Genomic DNA, 25719 nt, shown 5'->3' with positions numbered 1-25719 from the left:
ACCTAGTAGATAACAAATATACTTAATTATTCCTAGAATAATTAAGGTGTTATCAATAATTGCAAACTATATTCTGTACAAAATATTGTTTAATGTTTTACAGAATCCATATTAATCATAAATACAAATTATAAATTAATTTAGTTCAAATTATTGGAGTAGTATTATCTTTGGACTGGTGTTATTTCTTGACATTCATCAAAGAGAACACTATAGGTCATTGTTTCTTTAAAATACTGGTTTTATATAATTTTTTATAGTTTTTATGAGGTATTTGCTACAATTCTTGCATACTAATATTACTTACTGTTACCTTATTTTGTTCCATTTAGGGTTTTCCTGCATTGTAATTTATATAAAAATCGGCTAACTTGTCTCGGCTAATAGATTGTTGTGTCATGCGTCTTGTTTTCTAAATAATTAAAGAAATTCATATCAATCTTTTTACTACGCAGACACAAAGTTTAGTTTTTGCCATTAGTGTGTTCAGTGAATGAGGGAAAATGATGTGTTTTTTATAAAATATATATTTTTTAAATTATAGCTCTTAAATTAAAAAAAAAAAACTTCTTTTTAATTAACTTGATCAGGACTGGTGCCAGTCGTACGCTGAGTTGGTAGATTTATTCTCCTTACAACCTACTGTATCCTTAATGTTTGGAATAGTTTGGTATAAAACATCGCAGAAAAGGTTATGGAAAAAGTAAATAAAATTCTGTGGTCATAGCCACACTTTATGAATTGATATAATATGAATCGCTGAAGTTAAACAACTAGAGATTAACTATGAGAAATTAAATAATTTCCCATTGCATGATTTACTGCTTCCTGTTAGTAAATAAAATTCCAAAACTTAGATGTTGCTTTCATGTTGGAGTTATGCATTATTGATTTAAATATAGAGGTTTTTTTGTAGAATTATAATTGTTTAATAATAATGTAAAATGTTTAAAACATTGGTGAAGTTTTATATTAGCTAACATTTTACTGTTAAAAACATAATTTTATTAAATATATATATATATATTTATAGCAATTCATAAAATTGTGTATATTTGTCAAAATAAATTTTTATAATGATTTTGATAATAATTCTGCCTATAATAATAATTACATTATAGATGTGATGTTAAATATGTTAATGTGAAAATTGTAATAGATAAGTTTACTAGGTAAAAATTTTTATTAACATTGGAATGTTTGGGTAGATTTTATTTTAAATTGCTTAACTCACTCAAAGTCTTTAGCAATGTTTGAAGTTTTATAGTAATTTCATTTTTAGATACATCATTTGCTCCGTGTCGAGGTGATAGAGGACGTATTGTTTTATCTACAAAACCAAAAATATTATTTTGTGATCTTCGCTTATCTCCTGGTGAAAGTAAAACATGTAAGTTATAAAATTTAGTTATTTATTATTCACTCTGGCAGCTTTAGGCTGTTGCCAAATTACAGCCCCCTCTCCCTTCGTATACGATAAGAAAAGAATTATGAATTTTGTGAAAAATGACTTTGCCAAAGCCTAACCAGGATTTAAATTCAGAAATATAGGAATTTATTATGCTTTAAAGTTATGAAAATTTGAGAATATTGATATCAGTTATTTCTGAAATGATTTGTGTAGTTGGAAGTAAATTATTTTACATTAAAATCTCATTGATGTTTGAATCATTTAGCAGTGTTTTTCTGAGGACTTGATTGAATAATGTAAGTGATTTTTGAGGAGATCTGAAGTTATTGCATAGTAACAGTGTCTTCCTCTTTCCAGGTATATAATACTCCAAAATTACCCCTTATTCATCCCAAAATGAAGTTAACTTTTGCACATCTATGCACATTTTGTAAGTTGTTGATGCCATGTCGAGTGAAATTTGTCTCATACATAAACAAAACAAGAGTTGTCGATTTGTATTTCACCAGTTGCAGAACTTCAAGTGAAGCAGACTGGGTGTAGATGTTGAACTGGCTGTTTATGATAAGGATAAAACTTGTTTTGTTTAATTCTCCTCCAAACCATCAAATGTAAAACTCCGATCCACTTAGAAATATGTTGTGTACTGATGCTTAGACTGCACTGAACTGCATCAATAACAATTTCATCAATAATACCATCATGTTGCACAGATCATTTGTAGCTGGTATAAATACTAGGTAGTGAATCTATTTCCCAAAGATTGTGAAAAATCAAGCTAATTGTTTTGGGATCTGGAATCCCGTGATTCAGAAAATTATTTCATATTCTACTGCAGCAGCTGTAGCATTATCATTACACATGCCCAAAATGAATGCCATATCAGAATATTCCTCTGCTGTAAATAAGTACAGCATTACTTATTTAAGTATGGCAAACCAATCATGTTCAACCTAAAATTTGCAGAAAACCTTCGCTAATGACAACACAGTTCACAGTACCTGGTATACTTAATGAACTTTTCAGAATGATTTAAACACTAATAAAATATTGCGCATTGTTCATCAGCTGCTGTTATTTTATTGTAATTTTTGAAATAATAATTTTTCAAATAATGTATTATATTTCTGTCATTAATAAAAAAAACTATTCAAGTAATTTTTTTTTATTTTTTTATTTTACAATTGTGAAATTTCCAGTCTTTTTTTTTTAATTTTTTAACGATTAATAGTAAATTTTGTTTAAAAAAATTTTTCACATTAAAAAAAAAGAATTTGGTTTTTTGTTTACATTAAGTAAGTACTTTTCTGACAAATGTAGTAAAGTACTGTCTCTAAATAGAATTTGTTTGTTTATTCAACTTATCTTACATCATTTTGTTCAAAATTAAATTTTCTACAAGTTTTTTAAAAGTTTGATGTGTTTATTAACAAAGTTAAGTGTACACTTAACTTTGTACTTAAGTATACACTTAACATTTAACTTTAAGTTTAACTTTGTTAAGTGTACAGTTAAATGTTAAATGTTGTTGTATAACAAACATAAAAAACCAGGGTTTTTTACCCCGATTTATTGGTTTTCATGCCAGATTTCTCAAAAACTATTGCAGATACTAACGGGATCTATTTTACTCGATTTTTCAGGTCAAAAACCATAAGAAATCAATAATGCTGCTTCTTATTTAACATCCTAAAAATTATGTATGACCTCGTTTCATCAGGATTGCTGAAATCTGAGCGAAATCTTTCACTATCCATAATTTGCAAACAAAGCATTTTAGGACATATGTTTATTATGAACTTTTTCCATTATTTTCACAAGTAAAATAGGTTTTGAAAGTCCTGGGAGAACTTTCTGATATATCTTGAATTAACTTACAGTGGCAAACCAGATTTTATTGTAAAACATTTTTAAAATAAAATTTATAACAGTTTACTTCAGAATGTTTTCAATCATCATTTCCACCATCTCTAGTGACTCAGTTCTGTTTCTTTGGGACATGTTGCAAGCCACCATCTTTATACTGCTGTTGTGCCATCATATGATTGGGCATTATGCTCTCAGCTGTCAACTGCTCTTCAAACCATGAGTATCATGTTGCCATCTTACAGGAGAATAGCACATGTTTAACATTTTTATTGTAAGGTTGTTATTATACTGTCTCTCATATGTATTTATTTTTCAAGCGTTTTTTTAATATTTTGTCAAATTAAAAAAAAAGAAGTGATTTAATCACAAAGTAAGTTAAGCAAAGTATGGTTACTTACTATGTGTGGTGAGTGCTTGGCAATAATACAAAGTACTTTTATACTGTAATCTCATCCTTAATTAATTATTAATATAGTATTGTGTACATTATTAAATTAGTATTTCAGTTATATACTTTCTTTATTTTTTAATATATCAAATTTGTTGCCCTACTATAAAAAGGAAGTTTAATTAAAAAAAAAAAAAACTTATATTCTGTGAATAGTTATACATTTTCTGTATCAATTACTAATTAACTAGGTGTAATTGTAGTAGTGAAACATAATTATGAACTATTTGTATAATTTTTTGTAGTGAATTTATTATTAAATTAGATTATTCTAATAATGTTTAATTTATCGTTGAATGTTATTTAATAGGTTTGATAATTAGTTTACTAGTTAAATTAATTATTAAATATAATTTTTTTATTATTAAATGATTTATATTTCTATAATTTTTTAAAAGAAGTAATAAATAAGTAATTGCTCTCCCCAAAAGCACAGACTTATGTTTTTAAAGGAATAATTTCATATTTTAATGTGTTATTTGTAAGTGTTATTTGTTGTAAGTAAAAAGTAATTCAGAAAGCAAAATGTAATAATCTAAATTGCAAATTAATTAATTAATTCTTTGATATTTGTACCATCGTTGCTAAATGTTTGCTAAATCTTTCATTTCATTTCAGTTTGTATAATTTGTCTTTTCAGCAAAACTTGATGCATAACTGCTGTTCAGTCCTCATTGAAAAAATATTGCAAAGTATTTAACGTGACTATGTATGTAAAAATTGTATAACAAGTTTAATTGTAGTACTTATTATAGGTAATATGATGAACAACACACTCCCATAAATGACATAGCTAATCTCAAGATAACAAGCATCACATGTCAGGCTTACTAGGGAAAATGATGGATGAAGTGGTTTCAGAGTTTATTCTTTACTGAGCCAAATATACTGATGAGTGCCAGCATGACAGTTCCACCCAAACGTAGGTGGTTTTTGAGCTTTCAAGTTACAGCTTCACTCTGTTTACTGCAAAGATTGGTTATCATTTTTGTCAGAGAAAGCAACCCTGACTGATGTCTCTTGTACACAGATGTTTTAAATGCATCACAGCTATAAGAAAGACTTGGATAGATGGTGTAAAACAAGAAATTAATATACCTCTTTCCATCGTAAAACAATACATTATATGCACTGTTTCAACTTAGCAGGAAAAACCTTATAATATTTCTGACCACTACTCTTTTTTATTAACAGTTGTAAGTACAAAGTAAATATAAATATTCAATTATCATCAAAGCAGTAAATTTTACCAAGCAGCAAGAGTGTTCATAATGACTTTACTTTAGATTTATGTCACATTTATTATTATTATTTTTTTATTAATTTCATGATTGAAGATTTCCAATACACCTTGGAGAATGTTACATTAATCCTCTCATAATGTAAGCTTTCTAAGCATGTATCATATTAATCGAGTTTTAAAATGTTACAGTTTGAAAGTTAATATTTAATAAGGCTGCAATAAATAAATATTAAAAATCTGCAATACATGTTATTTTATGAATGTTTAATTTTTATATATGGTCGTAATATTTTTGGGAATTGCAGATTTATACACTGAAGTATTACCTAGTGAGTCACCTCCATCATATAGAGGACAACTTGTTAAGTACAGTTATAAAATTACTGTTGGAACACAAAGAGTAAATTGTCCTATAAAACAGCTTAGAGTTCCTCTTAGAATTCTTGTGTTTAGTGGTAAGTTTGCAAAGACTCATTATCATTACTTTATTTCTCATGAGATAATGTTATTATGTTATTTCTCATGTTATTATTAATGTTTTCCATATAAAACACTGATACTGCTTTTGTATATTAGCTATAATAATAGTGCTAATTTATTAAATAGTTTTTTCTGAGATCAAATTTTGTACAACTCATGTACCTTGTGAGGTTCAAGAGATTTGTTGGTTTTCCCATTTTTTTTAGTTTTCATTAAATTAAAATAAATCAAAATTAATTTATTTTTAATAGATTTAAAAAAAAAGATACATACTAATAGTAGCTAATAATAATAATGAAAATTATTACAAATTTAGTGTTCTGTGTGTATATATATAATATTACTTGTATGTTTTCTTTGTTATGTTGCATGGAATGAATGGAAAACAGTATTTATTTATATTATGTAAATAACACAAAGTGATCATAAATTATTCAGCACATTTTAGGTGTTAATAAAAAATAATGAAGTAGTGTACTTTCATGCGTGTTTTATTGTTGAACAGTGCATTTCAAACAGTTTTGTTTACAGCTCTTAATAACTTCAAACAAGTTCCATATGAGCACTTTTTGTGACGAGTAGAATTTCTAGGCAATATTCAATTTCATGCCACACATTATAAAGAATATCTGAAGTTATTCTACTAATTAAACCTCGATTCTTCTTTTTAATTCTCTGATGTTGAAAACCTTTGTTGCATACATCCTGTCTTTGACAAACGCCAAAGAAAGAAATCGAGTGGCATAACATGAGGGGATCGAGGTATTTATACAGTTTTTTGGGTGGTTTTTCTCAGTTGTTTTATTGATTATGTATATAGGTCTTGTGGTGGGAATATTCTGGACGTGTCTGAAAATTTTCTGATTTTTAGACAACGGATTTACAGAGATATTAGTGTTTTTCAAAGTACAGTGATTTTCACATAGTATTAGTATAGGATTATTATAGTAAGAGGATCATAACCTCTTACAGGGAAAATATTCTAAGTCAAATAGACAGGCTTACTCAAGACACTGACATCACTTCAATTAAAGTAAACAACCACTTAGAAAATTTTTCTTGATTTATATGAAGCGAGTGAAAGTGTATTTTTTCTGAGTTAGACTTGGGTAACTTTCTGTCCCTGTATTTACTTTATCCTAACCTTGTATCCTCCTGGTTTTATACAAATCCAGTCCTTCCACGCCCCCCCCCCATTTCCGGTCCCAGATTTGAAGGGATACAAATTACCAAACCCCCCAAAACATAGCTTTTGGGTACTCTGTTAACTCAGAATCAGGCCCAGATTAAGAACATAAGACATGCAGAGATGTAGTTCCCTCCCATTAGCAGAAAAAATGGAACAAAGTACCTCAGCACCTGCTGGAAAAGTGCCAGCAATCAAGGACTTAAAGGATAAAAAACGATGCAGGTAGGCATCATCAGCGGAGAAGGAGGAGGAGCCTGCTTCGGGGAGTCTGAAGGACCTTGTGAATCAGTTGAGTACAGCCTTGCTGACTCTCAGGCAGAATCTGAGGCCTGGGCTGATGAAATATGTCCATCAGCATGAGAACCAACTGATTGAGATCTTTAAGGGGCTTCGAGCACTGATAGAATTAGACCACCAATCATGGGGATTTCACAAGCAACTCAGAGTCCAAAGGAGAGTGAACTTAGTAAAATACTATTGGAAGCAGTTTCAGGCAAGGAGTTACTAGAGCTAATTCATTTCAGATGGCCACCAGTGGTTAATCGGTCAGATCAGGTGACTGTGATCACCCCTTGAGCGGAGACTCTACTAGAACAAGCGCAATCCGAGGCAGTTTTGGCCATGAGGTCCACCCCTCAGGTGGAGGACAGCAGAACTGTGATGGTGAGGGGGGATGGTAGAACGTACGCAGACTTGCTCTGCACCATGAAGTCATCGGTCACCAGAGACAAGGCGGGAGATGTTCTCTCCTTGAGGAAAGGACAAAATGAGGAACTTCACGTCCAGATCAGGGGTGCTCAGAAGTAAGGCGGCTGACCTGCATGTAGACATAAAGTCTCGCAGAGTAAGGAGGGCCATTATGCATGTAAAGGATGTCGATCAAGACACCACAGAACAAAAGGTTAGTGATGTCATCTCTCATGCAACAGGGGTGACATAAGATTTCCATATCTCTTTGATAAGGCCAGCTTACAGTGAAACAAAAAATGTAACCGTTATCACCACATACCAAGCAGCTAGTGAAGGAGTGTATACAGATAGGGTGGGTTCACTGCAGAGCCCACATCAGGAGGAAGATGAGCAATGCTCTAGGTATTGGAGCTCGGGTCACAGGAGCTCTGAATGTTGGGAGCCAGACAGGGCAGACCCGTTTTAATTGTGGTGGTAGGAGCCACAAGGTTGTGGAGTGCAAAGAACCTAAAAAGTGTCAGTGTCAACTGTAGCAGCGAAGATCATCGCACTGGAGGCATGGTGTGGCGAGCGGAACATCCAAAAATGGTTAAGGTAATGCACGTTAACATCAACAGAAGCACACTTTCCCATGATCTTGTGGGGGTTTTAGCGAGGAATCACGATGTTGATATTTTAATATTTACGAAGTCAAACAGGAGTGTAGCTGCAAGGAGCGACTGATGTTCCAATTTGATGGGCGATCTAGCCTTGTACAATGTCAGCAGTAGGTTAGCCTGTCAACCCCTAGAGAAGGGGAATGGTTTCATCGCTGTTGAGTTAGCCAATCCCGTGGTATCTTTCCAAACAGTGAGTTATTTGATTATGAGTTTTTCTTGGACTGGCTGGAGGAGGTGATTGTCAGATCGGTTAAAAAGTGATTCTTCTAGGCGATTTCAATTGCTAGGTGGTGTCGGCAGTTAGTTCGTATACCAACCGTAGGGGGTAGGCACTCACAGAGATGATGCAGTCAACAGGTCTCTGTTGTCTAAATGATAACACACCAACCTTTGAGGCCAGAGGGCACACCTCAATCTTGTATCTTGCAATACTGGACGGATGATGGGACCATGATCTTGTGACTGGAGTGTGTTTCCTGATGGTGTGGATAGTGATCATTATGCCATGCTACTAGAGATCCAGCTTTCAGGTTGGTAGGCTGTGGGCCTCCTCCAAGTTTAACAAGTTAGCAGGTTGACAAGATAGTCAGAAACGTGACTGATAGAATTAGAGAAGAGATTCACAATTTTCAAACAGACATTATAAAACATATTTATTTATTTTATATTATTTATTATTATTATATTTATTTTTTATTATTATATATAATATAATAATAAATATTATATATATATTATTTTAATTTTATATTTATTATTATCTTTTATATTTTTTATTATTTATTTTATTTTTTTCAGACATTATAAAACAGGAGGTGGCATGTATACATGTCCACCTTGGTAGTGGAGTACCGGCCACTCAGTCTATTGAACAAGCTAGGGAAGGCAGTGGAAAGGATATTAGAACTGAGCGTGGGCATTAGAATTAGCGAGACCAGTTTGGGTTCTGGAGGGGATGCTCAACAATTCAGGCACTGTCGAGGGTGACGAGCTGGGCCTCAAGGGTCAAGTGTGGTACCTGGTGGACCAGAGGCATACCGTTACTAATTCTTTTAGATGTATAAAATGCCTTTGGGTCTGTAGTCTTGGTATACTAGAGGCCACAGTGAGGAAAATCATCATATTGCATGTGGGAAATTTGAGGCCTATCTTTACAGAATAGATAGGCATGACACATCAAACTATATGTTCTGTCAAGCTCATGACACTACTGATCACACTCTACTTCATTATCCAGAGTGGAATGACTGCTGTTCTTGGGCTGGTATTGATGGGCTCAGGTCGGGGGAGTGGTACAGCACATGCTTGTTTCCTTTGAGAACTGGAGAGCAGTAGACCAATATGCTATGATGATTCTAAGGAGCAAGAAGGCCAAGAGCAGAAGAAGGGGCTTTTAGAACAAGATTTGAGTGAACAGCCCTTGAAGTAGAGAGTGGAGGTAATGGAAAAGTCCTTTGAGAAGCAGAAGAGCTAGACTGGCAATCAGGAGGGGGAGTGAAGGAGCCGTCATTTGTCCGTGCTTGCGTGGATGGACGACTGTGATGGTACATGGAGACTTCAGATCCCTTCTTGCCCAGTGGCACTTTCTGGGGCTTCACAATGCTTAGCTGCTGGGACTGGCTTCAGGGGGGGAGGATCTGTGTGATATGAGGTTTAGTCGGTAGGGTGTAGGCATACATATGCTCTCATTTAACATCTAATAGAGCCTGTTAGTAAGTCTGATACTTTGCCTGTAAATAGGGTGTTCCTCGTTAAAAAAAAGGAAGTTTGTAACATGTAAACTTCAGTGTAGTGTTGTGCATTTTATTGGAATGGATGTTCATTTTGTGTCTAAAAATGCATTATATTCATTCACTTTATCAAGAATGTCTATGGCAGTATTGTAATGGTGTGGTTTATCTTCATTTGCATGCACCAAGTGAATTTTGTATGCATGAAGTTTTAGGCACTTGTATAGAATCTTCATAGTTGTCAGTTGCAGTTTCTAAACTTGTATACAAGTTTAGAACTGGGAATACTGCAAGTCAATTTACCCAGACTTCTCTGAAAAGTTTCTCCTACCTGAACCACAACTTCCATGAAGACAGGAGGTTTGCCTTTTTTGTGTCATACACTTCTTATTCCTTAAGTTGCTGATACAAACATTTGATAGAGTCTTTATTAGGAGGATCATGGTTGTACTCTAAATGAAAACATCTGTGAACAGTAAAGATCTGCTTGCTTTCATGCAACCATAGTATGCACATTGCTTTCTCCTGCATGGTAGCCATTGCTCAACTGATGATCTTCCTGTTGTTACACTGTGCTGAAATGTTCATTCAAGATCAGTTACTCTAGTACCTACGCTAATGTTTGAAAAAAAATAAACATGCTCTACTTTCCTTTGTTTATTTTCTTATTAACCTCTAAAATGCACTGAATAATTTATGGTCTCCTTGTATCTTTCATTAATTAACTTTAAACTCATAAATTAGGTTGATGAAATAAGTTACTCTTACAGAAATTTAAGTTATGACTTGCCTTGTAAATCCTGAAAATGAACTTTCTTTGTTGTTAAGAATACTTAAATTGTTAAGATACAAAATTCCTCAATTAATATTAACAGTTAAGCCATGGAAAGCCATGGTAGAGTTCGTGTATTTTATTTTATGATACAAACTGTTCTAAATCAAAAATATTTCATCAGTCAGTTTTTTATTTTGAAGGATATCAAAGGTTTTTTTAAAAGTATTTTTCTTTTTCTTAGATATATAAATATTTTTTCCTTTAAGGGTTACATTTATTTTATTATGTAAACTTTTTTCTTTATAGGCATTCCAGAAGCTATAGCATGTGAAGAAAGTGTGGATTTATCTCCTAGTAATCCATTTTTAGAGAGTAATGATAAAACACAAGCACAAGATATTGTTGTCCAGATGATGCAAGTATGTTGAAAATATTATATGTATTAAAAACAACTTATATATGTACTAGCTCCCTGTTGCAGCTTCACCCGCACTATATGGTTTCTTGCATTTCCAATAGGAGTCAATCTTTTTATTTTATGTTTATTAGTCAAATAACCAGAGGCATGTGCAGCCAGTCATACATTTAGTAATGGTGATGGTGGCAGTGGCGGTTGACCCACAGTGCCATATACCTTCGCACCCCTTAAAAAAATCAGAATTAAAAAAACCGAAAATGATTTTTAAATATTTATCTGAAGAGTATTAGCAAGCCCAAATCTACTGAATATATTGTTATATAATGTATAGTTGGGATTGGGAAAATTTACAATCATTGTTGAAAATGTTTTTTACCTTTCTTCATTCCCTTTAAAATCAAATTTAAAAAATCTAGAAATTGGTTAATTCACATGAAGATTGCAGTCGCCAAAAATCAGGTTGTTTTCATTTGTTACCGAGAAATTAAAAAAATAGCAGGGTTTAAAAAAATTCAAAAATCAATTTTAACCCTTGAAAAAATCTAAAAATTAATCAAAAAATCTAGAAATTGATTTTTAGATGTTCATAATCAATCATTTCATACCCAGTTCACACAGTGATAGAAACTCCTAGTTCACAATTCATGAAAGTTTTTGCTTCAACCAGCAAACCCTCCACTACTGCATATAAATATATATATTTTTTTTTGAGATGAAATATATCCAAAAATCTTCTCAGTTATGCCAAGAAACAGGGTAAAAATCTAAGTAGCGATAGATCAGGTAGTTTTTTGTTTATCCCGAACAAATAATGCTCTTCCTCCTTATATAACAATATATATATATATGTGTGTGTGTGTGTGTGTGTGTGTATATATATATATATATATATATATATATATATATATATATATAGAGAGAGAGAGAGAGAGAGAGATAGAAAGAATTGGTTATAGTTTAATAAATAACTAGACAGGTTTTTAAAAATAACTGCTCAAAATGGCAATCCTGTAAAATATATAATTGCATTAGATAATATAGAATTCATTATAATAATGCCTATACTATATGAAGGTATTTTATATGTATTAGTAATTGAGATTTTTAATATTGAGGAAGTGATTTGAAATTTTTTTATAAAATAAGGGTGGAACTTGCTTAGTGGTTTATTGTTTGAATATCAGTTTTACAATTTTAAATAAGCATTGCTTTGCGTAGAAATATTTCTTTGGTTTTCATTAATTCCCAAAATTTTCCAGCAAGTAGTTTTTGAAACATGTCTTTATAAATATTATATTTCACCTTATTAATCTAGCTTATTAACCTGTTATTAGCCTAATCTGTTATTAGTATATGTTTCTTTAAATTTGTGCTCTAAATTGAAATAAACACATCATATTAAAATTAAAACAAATTTTATATAGGCATGACCAGCAGAACACTTGAAAAGAAATTCAAAGAACATTTACTGCAGGCTTTTAAATATTTAAACAAAAAATCTAGTTATGTAGACCATATAAAAAATAATTAGCAAAAATTCATTAATTTACAAGACATGGAAATATTAGAAATAAATAGTAATAAGATTAAAACAGTCTCTTAAAAAAATTCATTTAATGAAAAATAATAGTACTTACATTTTGAATATAATGGGTTTAAAAAGTGATTTAATATAAAATTATCTAATAATAATAGCTGTATGGAATTATCATTAATTTTTCATTATTTTATTTAAAATTACCATTTATTTATAAATGGTAATGGTATTTATTTATAAAATAGAAAAAAAGGATGTTTCAAAAACACCCTTCTTTTCAATTTTAATATTTTAATGTAAAACATTTCATAATTATTTGATGAAGTAGAAATCGCTACAGAAGCACTTATAGAGATAAATAATTTACAAGTAGTAGGTGTTATTAATTTTATTATTGTTTATAATAGTTATTGTTTATTACTATACTGCTATCATGGTTAATTGAAAATTCATAAATATTAATTGGTTTTATTTTCCATAGAATATAACTGCCAGGAGAAGCCCAAATTTTTTTAATATAACAAATATGAAAGGCAAGGTGGCAAGATTTTGCCTTTTTAAACAAGCATATAAACTTGGTGAAGACATTGTTGGAACATTTGATTTTGTTGGTGCTTCTGTTCCTTGTGTACAGGTTAGTAAAATACATTCAAAAATTTTAAATGCTTATCGTTAATTTTACTTCTTCTGTCTGAGAAATAAAGAGGTAGGACTAGAAGATTATTTATTATTAATTTACTATTACTAATCTAAAATAATTACACAGTATTATTCTGCTCTATTGAATGAAAATGAAAAAAATACAGCTAGTAATTTGCTTCAGATAAAGAGTAAGTCGAGATATAATTTCATTTTTCCAACACACCATATCGCTTGCTTTAACAGCTCTCCATCTAGTTATCACTTATATAAAGCACTGAAGGAATTTAAGGGGGAAACATTTAATGTAATGACAAAGTTATTGAAGCTGCATGGTGCTAGTGTGAGAAATAACTGAATGACAAGAATCAAGAACTAATGTAGTGCAATTGATAATAGACTTTCTGATAATAGATTTTGATTGTTATGAATAAGATATGCGGAAACAAATTCTTTTTTATATTTGATCCACCTTAATACAGTGTATGATTTTACAAATTTGTTTTTGTTCTTTCACTTCAGGCATTAGACCTTCCGGCCTATTGTGAGTTCATCTCTCATTCAATTGGTTAGAACAACATTTTAAAAGCTCCTCTTTGTGTGTATTTCCTTGAATATTTTGTATTATCTATTTTGATAATTTTTCATCCTGCATTCGATAAACCTATTGTGGCTACTTCTCACAATAACTCTTAATTTTTTCATGCTGTAGAAGTCCAGTTGTCACATTTTTTTTTTTTTGTGTGTTAGTACACGTGTCCCAATAAACATCTACATTTGTAGCCATATTGCATGCTTAGTTTATTGTTGGCTTTCAAAAAGACTGCATGTGTTTCGACTTAATGTGTCAGTGATTTTTAACTTGTGGAAAAATGGAAAAAAGAATTTGCATTAAATTTTACTTTAAGAATGGAATAAAGTGCAGCACCGCATTGGAAATATTGAATGTTTCTTTTGGCAATTCTTCTATGAATAAAATAGGCGTTTATAAGTGGTACAAATGTTTCCAAGTTGGCTGTGAAGATGACGAACGCCCTGGACATCCCAACACATCAACAACCAATGACATCGTCAAAAAAGTGGAGAAGATTATAATGAAAAGTTGCTGAATCACTATCATAGATTGCTGATGTTTTTGGCATATAATTTGGCTCATGCCAAGCAATTTTTTTCAGATGTTTTGGACATGAAACGTACAGCAGCAAAATTTGTTCCAAAATTGTTGAATTTCGACCAAAAACATTGCCAAATGAACATTGCTCAGGTGTTGAATGAAGTGAATGACGATCCAGAATTGCTCAAACAGGTCATAACTGGTGATAAAACACGGTTGTATGGGTATGACATCGAAAATAAGGCCCAATTGTCCCAATGGAAGCTTCCTGAAGAGCTGAGACTGAAAAAAGCATGTCAAGTTTGATCGAATGTGAAGGTTCTGATCACTTTATTCTCCTTAAAAAAAAAACAGATACAGTACATCCTAAAAACACAAAACTGATCACTCTTTCAATCAATCTATTATTTGCCAGTAGTTTACATGAAATTGGTAAAAATTCTTTGAATGTCATAGACTTATAATTATTCTGCAAATCTAAAAGTTGTAATTATATGCAATTTTCTGTAATATGTCTTTATTTGCTACAACCATTTTTCTTTATCAGCATAAATTATAATTGTAAGTTAACATCTCTAATGTTATCTGTTAAACCTAAACTTTTTAGCTGTTTTTTCCATTCCCTCACTGCATCGTCGATACAGCAACTAACTGTACTCTTGTTTCACTTCTAAATTAAACTTAGCATCTAAAAGCTATCCAGATTCCATAGCGACACTTATTTCTGTTTTGTTTAAGGAGTGGCTGAAATGTGCACAATGAAATGTAGCAGAGAGCAAAATGTCACACAAAGGGACAGATGCTATCATTTGTTTTCAGTTTCATCCCCTACTATTAATATTCCAAAACTTGTTGATCACACCCTCTTATTTTCTGTCAATCGGCATTATTATGGAGTTGAGCACACCTGCTCTGTCAATGCATCTAAAAAAGTGTGCAGAGATTGAAATTTTAACTGCAGAAAACATAATGCTAGTGACATCATCATCTAAAAGCCATTTATGGTAATAAAATGTTGATTGAAGTTTTGTGAGTAGGTGGTGGGCAGTAAGATTTGGTGCATCAGAAGCTGGTAACACCAATATTGAGGATGAACCTCGCAGTGGTCAGTCATTTTCTGTCACTGATGAGAACTACCAAAAGAAGGTAGATGTATTGATTCAAATTATACATTCTGGTTATATATGTATGCAGTATATGGAGTTGTACCATTTCATAGGTGCTACATTTACAGAATATCTCAATTACCCTAATTTTGTAAAAAATCATCCCTGACAACTAACCACAAGATGAAATTACACAGTTTAGGACTTGCCCAAGATTTAAATTGTGCAGTGGTGAAAAACCCAAAATACCTTGTAAGGTTGGAGTGCTGCCTACAAGCTTGTACGTAGTTAACGTGCAAAGAAATCAAACAGATTAGAATACTTAATTTTAATTGTTTTTTGTTTTTATTTTCAGTTTACAGTTACATTACAGTGTGAAGAATTAATATCTGATGCTTATAAAAGTTTAGCTAAGCAAGATAGAGCAGTTATTTCATACAGTGTTTGCCATGAAGTATGTCTTAGTATGCAGCAATGTGTTTTAAATTTACCAATTCCATTGTATGTTACTCCTGCATTTGATACAGATATAAGTATGTAAACTAATTATTTTATTTTTATTTGTTTGTTATAAATAATAGTGAAAGGTAAAAATTAGTTTTAGAATAACTTTAACATTATTTAGAAAGTTGACCTCTGTACTTTAAAACATTATAGAAAAATTTAAACCTTCAAATGAGTAGGCTATCTACTATAAACTGATTTGTAAGTTAATAATTTCAATTTAAGAAATGGTTGGGCAAACTAAAAGAAAGATTGAGACTAGAGTAAAGCAGTTCATTAAAAGTACAAATGACCAGAGAAACAGCTAAGGCACAATATAGCTTGGAAGCTTTTCATAAAGTAAGTTTATTTGAAAGATCAATTTTTAAAATTATACGTAATAAAAAAATCATATAGTAAGAAGGTTTAAATAATAATATAATAATTCATAAAAAATCAGATCACCCTTGGTGTCATAAAATTAACATTTATGTAAATATGATTGAGAAACCAAATACACACGTAGTAACAAAGAAAAGTTAAATAATGAAATAAACATATAACATCGGTTGAAAATGAATATAATACTTTATTCATTTATAACATTAAAAAAAAATTATTATCAAAGCACAATAACAAAGTACTAGGCCAATTCAAATTACTAGGCCAATCAAATTGTCGAAAATAGCTAGTTTTTTTGCCAAAATTAACTTCCTTTAGGTAAGAGATGTAAAAAAATAGGAAATATTCGGTAGAATTGAATGAATTACTTTTCCACCCTCTCATTTTTCCGCATTATTTTCAAAATGGCATCCAAAGTTGGCGAAAAACAGTTTTTTTTTGTTTTAAAGAAAAACTAGACGTTTTACAAAAAAAGAAAACGTTTTAAATAACAGTTATAAAACTTTTTAAAACAAACATTTTAAGCCCTGCCTGATGTCAGTTGATCAACAAATAAAATAGTTATTGGAAAAAACTGCTAAAAATAACATTCTCTTCAATTATTAATATATTTAAAATGAAAAAAGATTTTTTGACGAAACTTCCAGAATACGTAGTCCTTTGTGAGTAGAATAAGTACCTTTTTGACTTTTCCAAAAATTCAATAGTTTTTGCAAAAATTGAGTTTTTATATGCTTGCTTTTATTAGGGGTTTCTTAAATGACTGAACTTCTCATTGCATGTAGGAGATTATTTATCAGATAGCATCACCATAGAGAATGTAGTGCTCAAGCACAGTATTAAGTGCCACCTTGTTTGCTATTGTAATTAACAGTATTACCAAATGTGTGCAGCCACCTGTTTGATGCTCTTTATTTGATGATGATTTTGCTACATATATTAAATCCCGTTCAACACCCACAGCAGAGAGGCTACTACAGAACACTATCTCTCATCTTGAAACTTGGTTCTTGGTTATATCTTTTCATCTGAGAAAACAAAATGTGTAGTCTTTTCTTGCCTGCAGGACCCCTTTTATTTCACAAGTCTTTCCCAACTTAGAGCTAATTGCAATCTCTCATGATGTTAAGTTTCTAGGTTTATTTTTTGATAGTTGTCTACATGGGTCAGACACATCAAACAATTAAAAACAAAATGTTCTAAACTTCTAAATAAGCTGTAATTACTTAGCAACACCAATTGGGAAGCCAATCAATCATGTATGTTGCGTTTTTATTATTCCTTAGTTCATTCCCATTCAGATTATGGTTGTGTCGCCCACTCTACTGCACGTCTGCTTAAAATGTTGGATGATGCTTATCTTGCTTTTCTTTGGATTATAAGGATTACTAAAGAGCCTTTCTAAAGGGGCCTTTAGATTAAGCCGTGTCATAAGCATACTTGTTGACTGCAGTGAACTATCACTTTGGGATAGATGGGGCCAACTTTTAGCATCTTACATTGCCCATCTGAAAGCACATTCGAATCATCCAAATTTTAATGCAGTCCTTGCTAATCCTTATTTACATAGGTATGAGGAACATCCACATTATACAGCACCTATGGGTTTTGTTCCCAATGTTTATTACACCTTATAAATATTGACATACCTTCTATTTTACCAGTGTATCCCTGTTCATATCCTTCGTGGAGAATCAACCTTATAAATTTTATTTTTGACCTTACCGTATACAATAAACATTCAACACCACCTATCATCTTTTAGCAAATGTTTCCCGAAATGTACACCCAACAAGCAAATAAGGACTTCCACTGTGATTACATCACACCCAGGAGCCGCCGTACCTCAGCAGTAATCTCCAAAGATGCTATACCCAAACGAAAAGTAGCAACTTCACACCTAACACGCAGATGATACTAATATCATCCTTCATATCATCATCATCTGGCAGTAAATCATTCAACAGAGTGCACAGTATTTCTGCCCTGTTGGTCAGTACACCTTGCGAGGTTGAGAGAGCAGACAGAAGGATATCTTTCTTTCATTTATGTCTCAAAATCCTATAAACGACATTCCACGGATTCTTATTACTGTGATCCTGCATGAAAGAACATCAAAACTATCCCTTTTTACTGTTCAAATCATATGCAAATATCAGATCCTCAAATCCTTGTGCTTCGAAGCAAGTGTTCCACTTGTCACTTAGGGTCACCCTGACATTGAGAAGCTCTCCTAAGACGACTCACAGATCGCTACTTTTTGTAAAATTCCTGTTTAACAAACACAAAACTATGAACAATTCGATGAGCACAAAGTGTTGTATTGTTAATCCATTTAGTTTCAATAATGTGGCTGCTCTGCCAGCTACTAAAACAGCAACATCATGTCATGGATTGAACCAGGATTTCTGACTCAACTCTTATGGGATAGCAGCCTGGGTTTTCTTCTGAGATAGGAGGAATAAAAAGTAAGGAATCAGGAATCTTGCTTCTGGTTGAAGGAACAGGATCAATAAACCTGTTCCGTCAACTTGAAACATGTTTTTCTCCAATTTTATAGTAAATGTATTACATGAATGTATACTGTAAATCAAGCCAAGCCATACCTTGATTTACGGTTTTACTTTTTTGCAAACATATATGATTGTGATTTTTTAAAGTTTATATGAATTTTTTCCTGGAGATATCACTTTTTATTTATGTTGTCTACAATAAAGGCTACAGAAACGCAAAAATTTGAAATAAATAGCATAATGAAATAGTAACTATATATGTATATCAACCAGTTGCAACATATCCTATTTTAAATTTGCAGCATGTATACCATGGTTTTTTAAATTATTATTTTTTTGGAAGATTAATATCATAACATTTATTTTATGTTAAATTAAATAAAAAAGTGTATTTTTTTTATTCTTACAGGTGTCATATTTTCATAGATATTTTTTTAACCATAATTATAGAATTTATCAGATAAATATGCTACAGTATTACTATTATCTTTTTTTTATTCTGAGATGTGTTATTTGACACATGTAATGTATCATTCATAGTTTTCTTCATAACATTATTCTGAAGAATGTAATTATTGTGATTGGACAGGTATACACTGCAACATTCTGTATTGTAAATTTCAACATATTCTATCTTAACTAATAACAATAAAGACTCAATAAAAATGTTTTTAGGAGGTGATCAACTCAAAATGAGCACCATTAGAACATTAATTTGTTTTTATGTTTATATTTTTATGGGATACTTTCTGTGTACATGTACCTTGTACATTTTATGTATTTTTTAGTAAGTTTATGTTATACTTTGTGTAGGATTTACATAGAAATATATTAAGCGTATTTTGAAAGACTGTCCCATTTTGCCACAAGACATCCACCTAAATTTTTTCATTTACAATCTCCACTTTTTATTGCATTTTGGGTAGAAAAACATTTTAAAAATCTTTTTATACACGTATATTTTTTTGAAATTTGTTTTTAAAATTTATATCCTATAACATTTGTTATTTACTTAAATTTAAGAGAATGTTTTAATTACTTTTGATCTTCAATTTGAATTAAATACACTTTTTTTTATGTAAGTTAAAGACAAATACATCATTGCAAATAGTAAAAATATTTTTTTGTTAGGGCTTGCCTAAGAGAAAACTGTATTAAGCTATAACAGTTTTTAGATCAATGGTAATTTCAATATAGTACTGAATAAGTAATGATGTAATATTTAATTATGATCAACCAGGATTGCATTCCAAAATTCAATAAAAAATCAGGTTTACAAAGAAGAAATTTAAGTTCGCACCTTATTGAAAAAAAAACCTTTTGGCATGTCGGAAGGCGTAATAGATTTCACCGATGCCAAGTAGGGGATAAAAAAGATTTCCACCTTAAAGTAAGAAAAACTCCAAATTTACTCAATTTGACAATGGTTGCATTTAGCTTACGACAAGCTCGATCTTCTTACAATTCCAGCAACATTTTGGTCATCCCTTGCTGTAAGGATTGGTCATAACAAAAATTATTTCAGACAAAAGTTTTAGGTAATGTGGTGCTAACGATCATTTTAAACTGACTCAATACTGTGTCAATTAAGGGAGGTATGATTTTTTTTGTCTTTGAAATCCCATTTTTTCCATCCCCTGGACCAATGGTAGGTGACAAAAAAACTTTACTTAGATAAGTTTTAGGCCCTTATCCAAAGAATAGTACAAATTTTTAAACGAATTCAATATTTTACTTAATAAGAAAATTACAGTGATATTTTATTTTTTCGAAAAAGCCCCCCTATGGTCCAATTTTGTCAATTAACGAACTTGACAGAGATTTTGGATCATTATATTTTGATTCAATATGAAAGTGATTACCACAAAATTATGGCAGTTATCGTGTCCACAAGAAAGGAAATATGTATATGTATAAATGTGTATATAAACTTTTGAACTGATTCGGTTTGGGGTCTGAGGGATGCGAAACAGGAAGATATGTAAACATTTTCTGGAAATCAAATTATGGTACCCATTACAGTAGGTAGCTTTCTTATGAAATCTACCTAATAGGGCAGTTTTTCTAAATGTAGATGGTGTATTTTTAAGTAATTTAACTCTGGGAAGTTTTTTCATTTAATGTATTTTATCTGTTGTAGGGTTACTAATTACAGTGGAGCCCACCTTGAGTTAACCACCCTTGTAGGTTAATATATTGTTACATCAAAATTTGTTTCTTCCATATTTCTGTCGTAGGTTTGAAAGAAAGAAATTTATTTATCACAATGTAACGTACACCATTATAAGAAAAATCATCTTAACATAGACATTAACCTTGTTTTTAATTTAAATGCATAATATTATAACTAAACAGCAATTTAATATGTTTATCAAAAAAATAATTTCAATCCTTTAAGATGAAAAAAAAAAATTACATTTACAGATCATTATAATAAACAAAAATCATTCTCAAAGGAAACACATGTATGAGAATAGAATAAATGTATGATCGCTTATAGTCAGTATATATTCAAAAACTAAAAATAAAAATATTCAATGTTATACTTCAGTGGCTGATAGTGGCAAACTCAGGAAAAAGGCATTCTTTATATTTAGAATTTAATAAAAATTTAACAGTTTCATTTTTAAAAAGCCAATTTCTTAAAGCACTTAAATTTTGTACTCATTTCAATAATGCATTAATTTCCACTGGCACATGTTATAAATTGTAGGAAATAAATGTTGAATATATATACTACTTTTAAATATTATACATTTAGTTTATGGAAAAAACATACATATCCTCCTTATTCATCAAACTTTGTTTAATTTTTTTTTTTCATCTTTTGTGATCACATGCGATCACTTTAGTCAGTCGGTTATCCAAAACTCTTTGAAGTCTATTATCCAAATCTCTTAGGGCTTGGTGGTCCTCCCAGTACTTTTTCATACATTCTGATCTCCATGCCCTTTCTAGTGTTGGAAATTTCTTTCGTGTTATGAGTTTCTTTCTTGTGAGTGTGAAGACTTGTTGTCCTTCATTTTTTCATTTAATTTTATCTTGTCTGTTGTGTAAGGCCAATTTCTATCAGATCCTCTTTTATTTTTCTGATCCATCTGCATCCTGTCTTGGTGTGTTTTGAATTGAGATTGTACTGAACCAACTATTTCAGAAGTCTCAAAACTTGCATCCTCATGACATGTCCAAAGAATCTTAGTCTCCTCTTATACATGGTATTAGTGACAAGTTCTAACTATTTGTACATGGCTTTGTTGGATACGACCCACCACTGACTATCTTTCTGGTACTTTTTGTTGATGCAGGTTCTTCCAATGCTTTTGATTTTCTGGAGTCTGACGATCTTGGATTGTTCGTTCAGGTGGAAGAGTATTTCTGCTGCATATGTGGCTTCTGGTTTTATAACTATGTTGTAATGCCTTACTTTTTTGTTCATGGATAGACACATTTTTACTGTAGGTGTACCAGGTTAATTTTTGTGCTTTAGCTAGTTTGTTTGGATTGAGGTTTTTTCGTTTAGTTTGTTTCTTATTATTTCTATGAGGTATTTAAATTTTGTTATTATTTTGACTTTATTAACATTATATTTACTTCTTTTAATTGTGTTTTTTTGGGGGGGGCATAATTTCTGTCTTTTCAAATGATATTTTGAGGCTAATTTTATTTGCAATGTTTCAAACTTCTAACAATTGTGTTTTAGCTTCATCAATGTCGTTTGTTGGCAATGCCAAGTTGTCGCCGAAACCAAGGCAGTTTTTGTTTTGATTTTTTAGCCTATTTTTATTTTTTGGGGGCATTTATTGAGTCATTCCCTCATTACCATTTTCAGAGCACGCAGTTGAATAGTAGCAGTGAGAGTCCATTGCCTTGGTGCACTCCTGTGTTGATCTCAAATGGTTCTGAGTGTTTGCCTCTGAATTTCATCTTTGACTTAGTGTGAGGGTCAGTTTTATCATGTTTATTCATTTGTGATGTAGTATGAGATATCTTAGATCATTTGTAGGGATTCTCTGTTGATGCAATTTTATACATTCTTGAAGTCTGCAAACATTATTACCATGTCTCTGCTTCTTTTTCTGTTGTAATCTATTATTAGTTTGACTCATGACCTGGTGTGGTCAGCTTCTCCAGGGTCTGAAACCTTCCTGGTATTCATGTGGTTCTTTCTTGATTTGTAAACTGATCCTCTTGTGAATGATTCAAAAAGAATTTTGTATGTTGTGTGTTTAGGAGTGGTGAGATTCCCTTGTGTTAGTATCTGTTTTTTTTTTTCACTTTTATGAGCAGTGGATGGATGAGGGCTATCGTCCTGTGCACTAGTAATTCTTCTTTGATTCAATTGGTTCATTAACAATGTTGAGAATTTCAATATCTTTTAACTGGATATAAAAAAAATAAATTATTAATAGCATTTGCAGAAAACTATTTTATTAACTTAACATCATCTAAAGAATCATTTGCCTTTTCGCTTTAATGATACTATAAAAAAAAACTATTCACAATATCAGTAAAAGATTTAAATATTTTACCACCACTTTCAATTGTTGTTATTTCCCCACCATTTGACTGTTGACCACAAATTTCATTTATCAGTCTCCACTGTTCTGTAATGGTTTTAGAGTTGACTTCTGAAAGGTTGTAAAATATTCATTCTTTCTATTTCTAATATTATTAAATTATTTTTGTAAACAGTAAATCTTTTCTTAGCATAATATCATCTTTGTCTTTACATAAGATCTTAAAAAATGCATTTTTTATTCCAGTCTGTTCTAATAATTTATTAGTTAACCATGATTTTTTAACTTTTGCCTTACAAAAGCCTTTTTCCTATTTACATTTGTCAAGCTCATTTAAAAAAATCTGAAAACCATCAGGACAATTACAACCGTTAACATTTACCAATCACAGTCTGCATCTATTTTTGTTATATATTTTGAAACTAACTCAACTTTAGTTAAACAATGATCTGTAATATTCAAGTCGCTCACCCGATACTTAAACCATCTACCATCTCACAAACCATATGATCAGTACAAGTAAAAGGGTATGTACTAATCCTCATTGATACATTGACCATTGATTCCAACCCATTTTAATTTATTGTAGATAAATAGTTATTTTTTAAATCTACATCTCAAGAACAATTTAAATTCATGTCTAACTAATAAAAATAATATCCATAAGTATGTAATTATAATAAATAATTAATAAGTCTATCCATAAATATTTTACATCCACTCTTTCATTATATGTACATTATATATAGTTATTTCATTTATATCTATAGGATTATCTGTTGTTATATCATGGTGCCTCATAGAAGTATCATGTTTATTCCTCCTACTTTGTAAAATTTTTAAACTTATTTTTAAAAAATTAGCAGTTATTTCACTGAATATTTTTACTTTTAATTTTCTTAATTACACAAGATATATAATCAGTAATTTTGTCCTCAATAGAAAATTTCAATTTTGTTCATACTTTGTTAAAGATTCTATGATATCATCGTTAGATAATTCGTCCATATTATTCTGATTGTTTTTTTAATAATTCGTCACATTTATTTTTTAAATTAATTACTTCAGTCTTCTAAAATTTGTTTTCAGACTTCTATGAACTCACATCCAAGGAAAAAATATTAAATTTTTCAGTATGATTCTGTAATATTATTAACTTCATCTGATTTAGAATTTAAAGATAGTAAAGAAATATTTATCGAATTTGCAAATACCTTTTGATATTTTTTTAAGTAAATTAAATAAATGATATCTGTTCAGCCATCTCTAACCACAAGCTGTTTCTTCCCTCCCTACCACAAATCACATCTGAAACCTATTTCTTTCAATTTATAAAAATCAATATCCTCTTCATTTAAAGTAACACATCCTGGATGAAACCATTTCATACTTGTTTTACATCAATTTTTTTTGTGAAATGACTACCGCTAGTGACTTTTTGGTACATCATAATTACAGGTTTTAGAGTTATTTCTGTCTTAGAAGAAAAAGTAACTGGAATTATAAAAAACATATATAATTATTGGAACCACAAGAACCAATAAAAACAAACTTCAGCTAGAAATTTAAATTAACATTCCTTCCAACTGTCATAATCTTAATTGAAACAACCCAGTAATGTTTATCATTCGGCAGTCTGAGCATTACTGAAATTGACGCATTAACGGTAAACACTATTATATCATGCTGTTCTTAAAGTCAGTCGCATTACTCTTCTCAGTTATGAAAATTATTTGTGTATTATGAATTTGATTACTTATTTTTCAGTCTCTTTAAGATGGCGACTTCATTTTGAATTTGTAACTACTGATCCAGTGAGTGCTACACTTAATTCTACATTAAATACAGATTCATCTACAGTATATGAGGGTCCAGCATCACTACCAATAGAAACAATGGTCTGGGATCTTCCAATACAAATATATCCCACAATTTTAACTCCTGATCCTCAATCACAAACAAAATACAATATTATTATATGATGATTTAGAGGTTAGATGTAATACTTGTTAATTAAGAATTAATAAATGCTATTTTTTAAGAATATGGTTGTTCATTTTTATTTTTCCAAAAAGCTCATGTAATCTAGAGTGAATTATATTAATTTGTAGAAATCATTCTACTCATATTTACGATGTAAACCACAAAAATTTCTATTTAAAAATTTTCTCTATTTGGAGTAAAAATATTTTTATGTTTTCTATGTAATTACACAGCTAAAATGTAGTTTGATTTTAATTCTGTGATAGACATTTCCTTTTATAGTATCAAATCTAGTGAGATTAACAGAAGGAAAGTCGAGCCTACTAATTTGTGTCTTCCAAGAAGTCTTTGCTGTTTTTCTTACGTTTGTTTCATATTACAAAATTTTAAAAAGGTTCAGTTTTATCTTGTGAAATTTGGGCTAGAGTTGATTATTTTCCTAATTGCTATCTTGGTTTTTTTTCGTCAACTAATCCCACATTACAATTTGATATTTATACAGCATTATATTAA

The 25719-nt window shown here is 30.8% G+C and overlaps 1 protein-coding gene across 3 annotated transcripts in view; it reads left to right on the top strand.

Annotated features, from left to right (window-relative positions):
- LOC142324762 (RAB6A-GEF complex partner protein 2) overlaps positions 1-25267 on the top strand; it is a 164368-nt gene extending 139101 nt beyond the window's left edge. For all 3 annotated transcript variants that reach the window (XM_075365723.1, XM_075365721.1, XM_075365722.1), the window contains 6 exons: positions 1283-1390; positions 5277-5426; positions 10801-10913; positions 12931-13083; positions 15664-15841; positions 24991-25267. In XM_075365723.1, coding sequence (XP_075221838.1) covers positions 1283-1390; positions 5277-5426; positions 10801-10913; positions 12931-13083; positions 15664-15841; positions 24991-25205 — 917 coding nt within the window. In that variant the 3' untranslated portion in view covers positions 25206-25267. The remainder of the gene's footprint in view (positions 1-1282; positions 1391-5276; positions 5427-10800; positions 10914-12930; positions 13084-15663; positions 15842-24990) is intronic.
- The last annotated feature ends 452 nt before the right edge of the window (positions 25268-25719 follow it).

This window comes from Lycorma delicatula, chromosome 5 (genome assembly GCF_047948215.1).
Source record: "Lycorma delicatula isolate Av1 chromosome 5, ASM4794821v1, whole genome shotgun sequence".
Lineage (NCBI taxonomy): Eukaryota > Metazoa > Arthropoda > Insecta > Hemiptera > Fulgoridae > Lycorma > Lycorma delicatula.
This window is presented reverse-complemented; position numbering and strand designations above follow the sequence as displayed.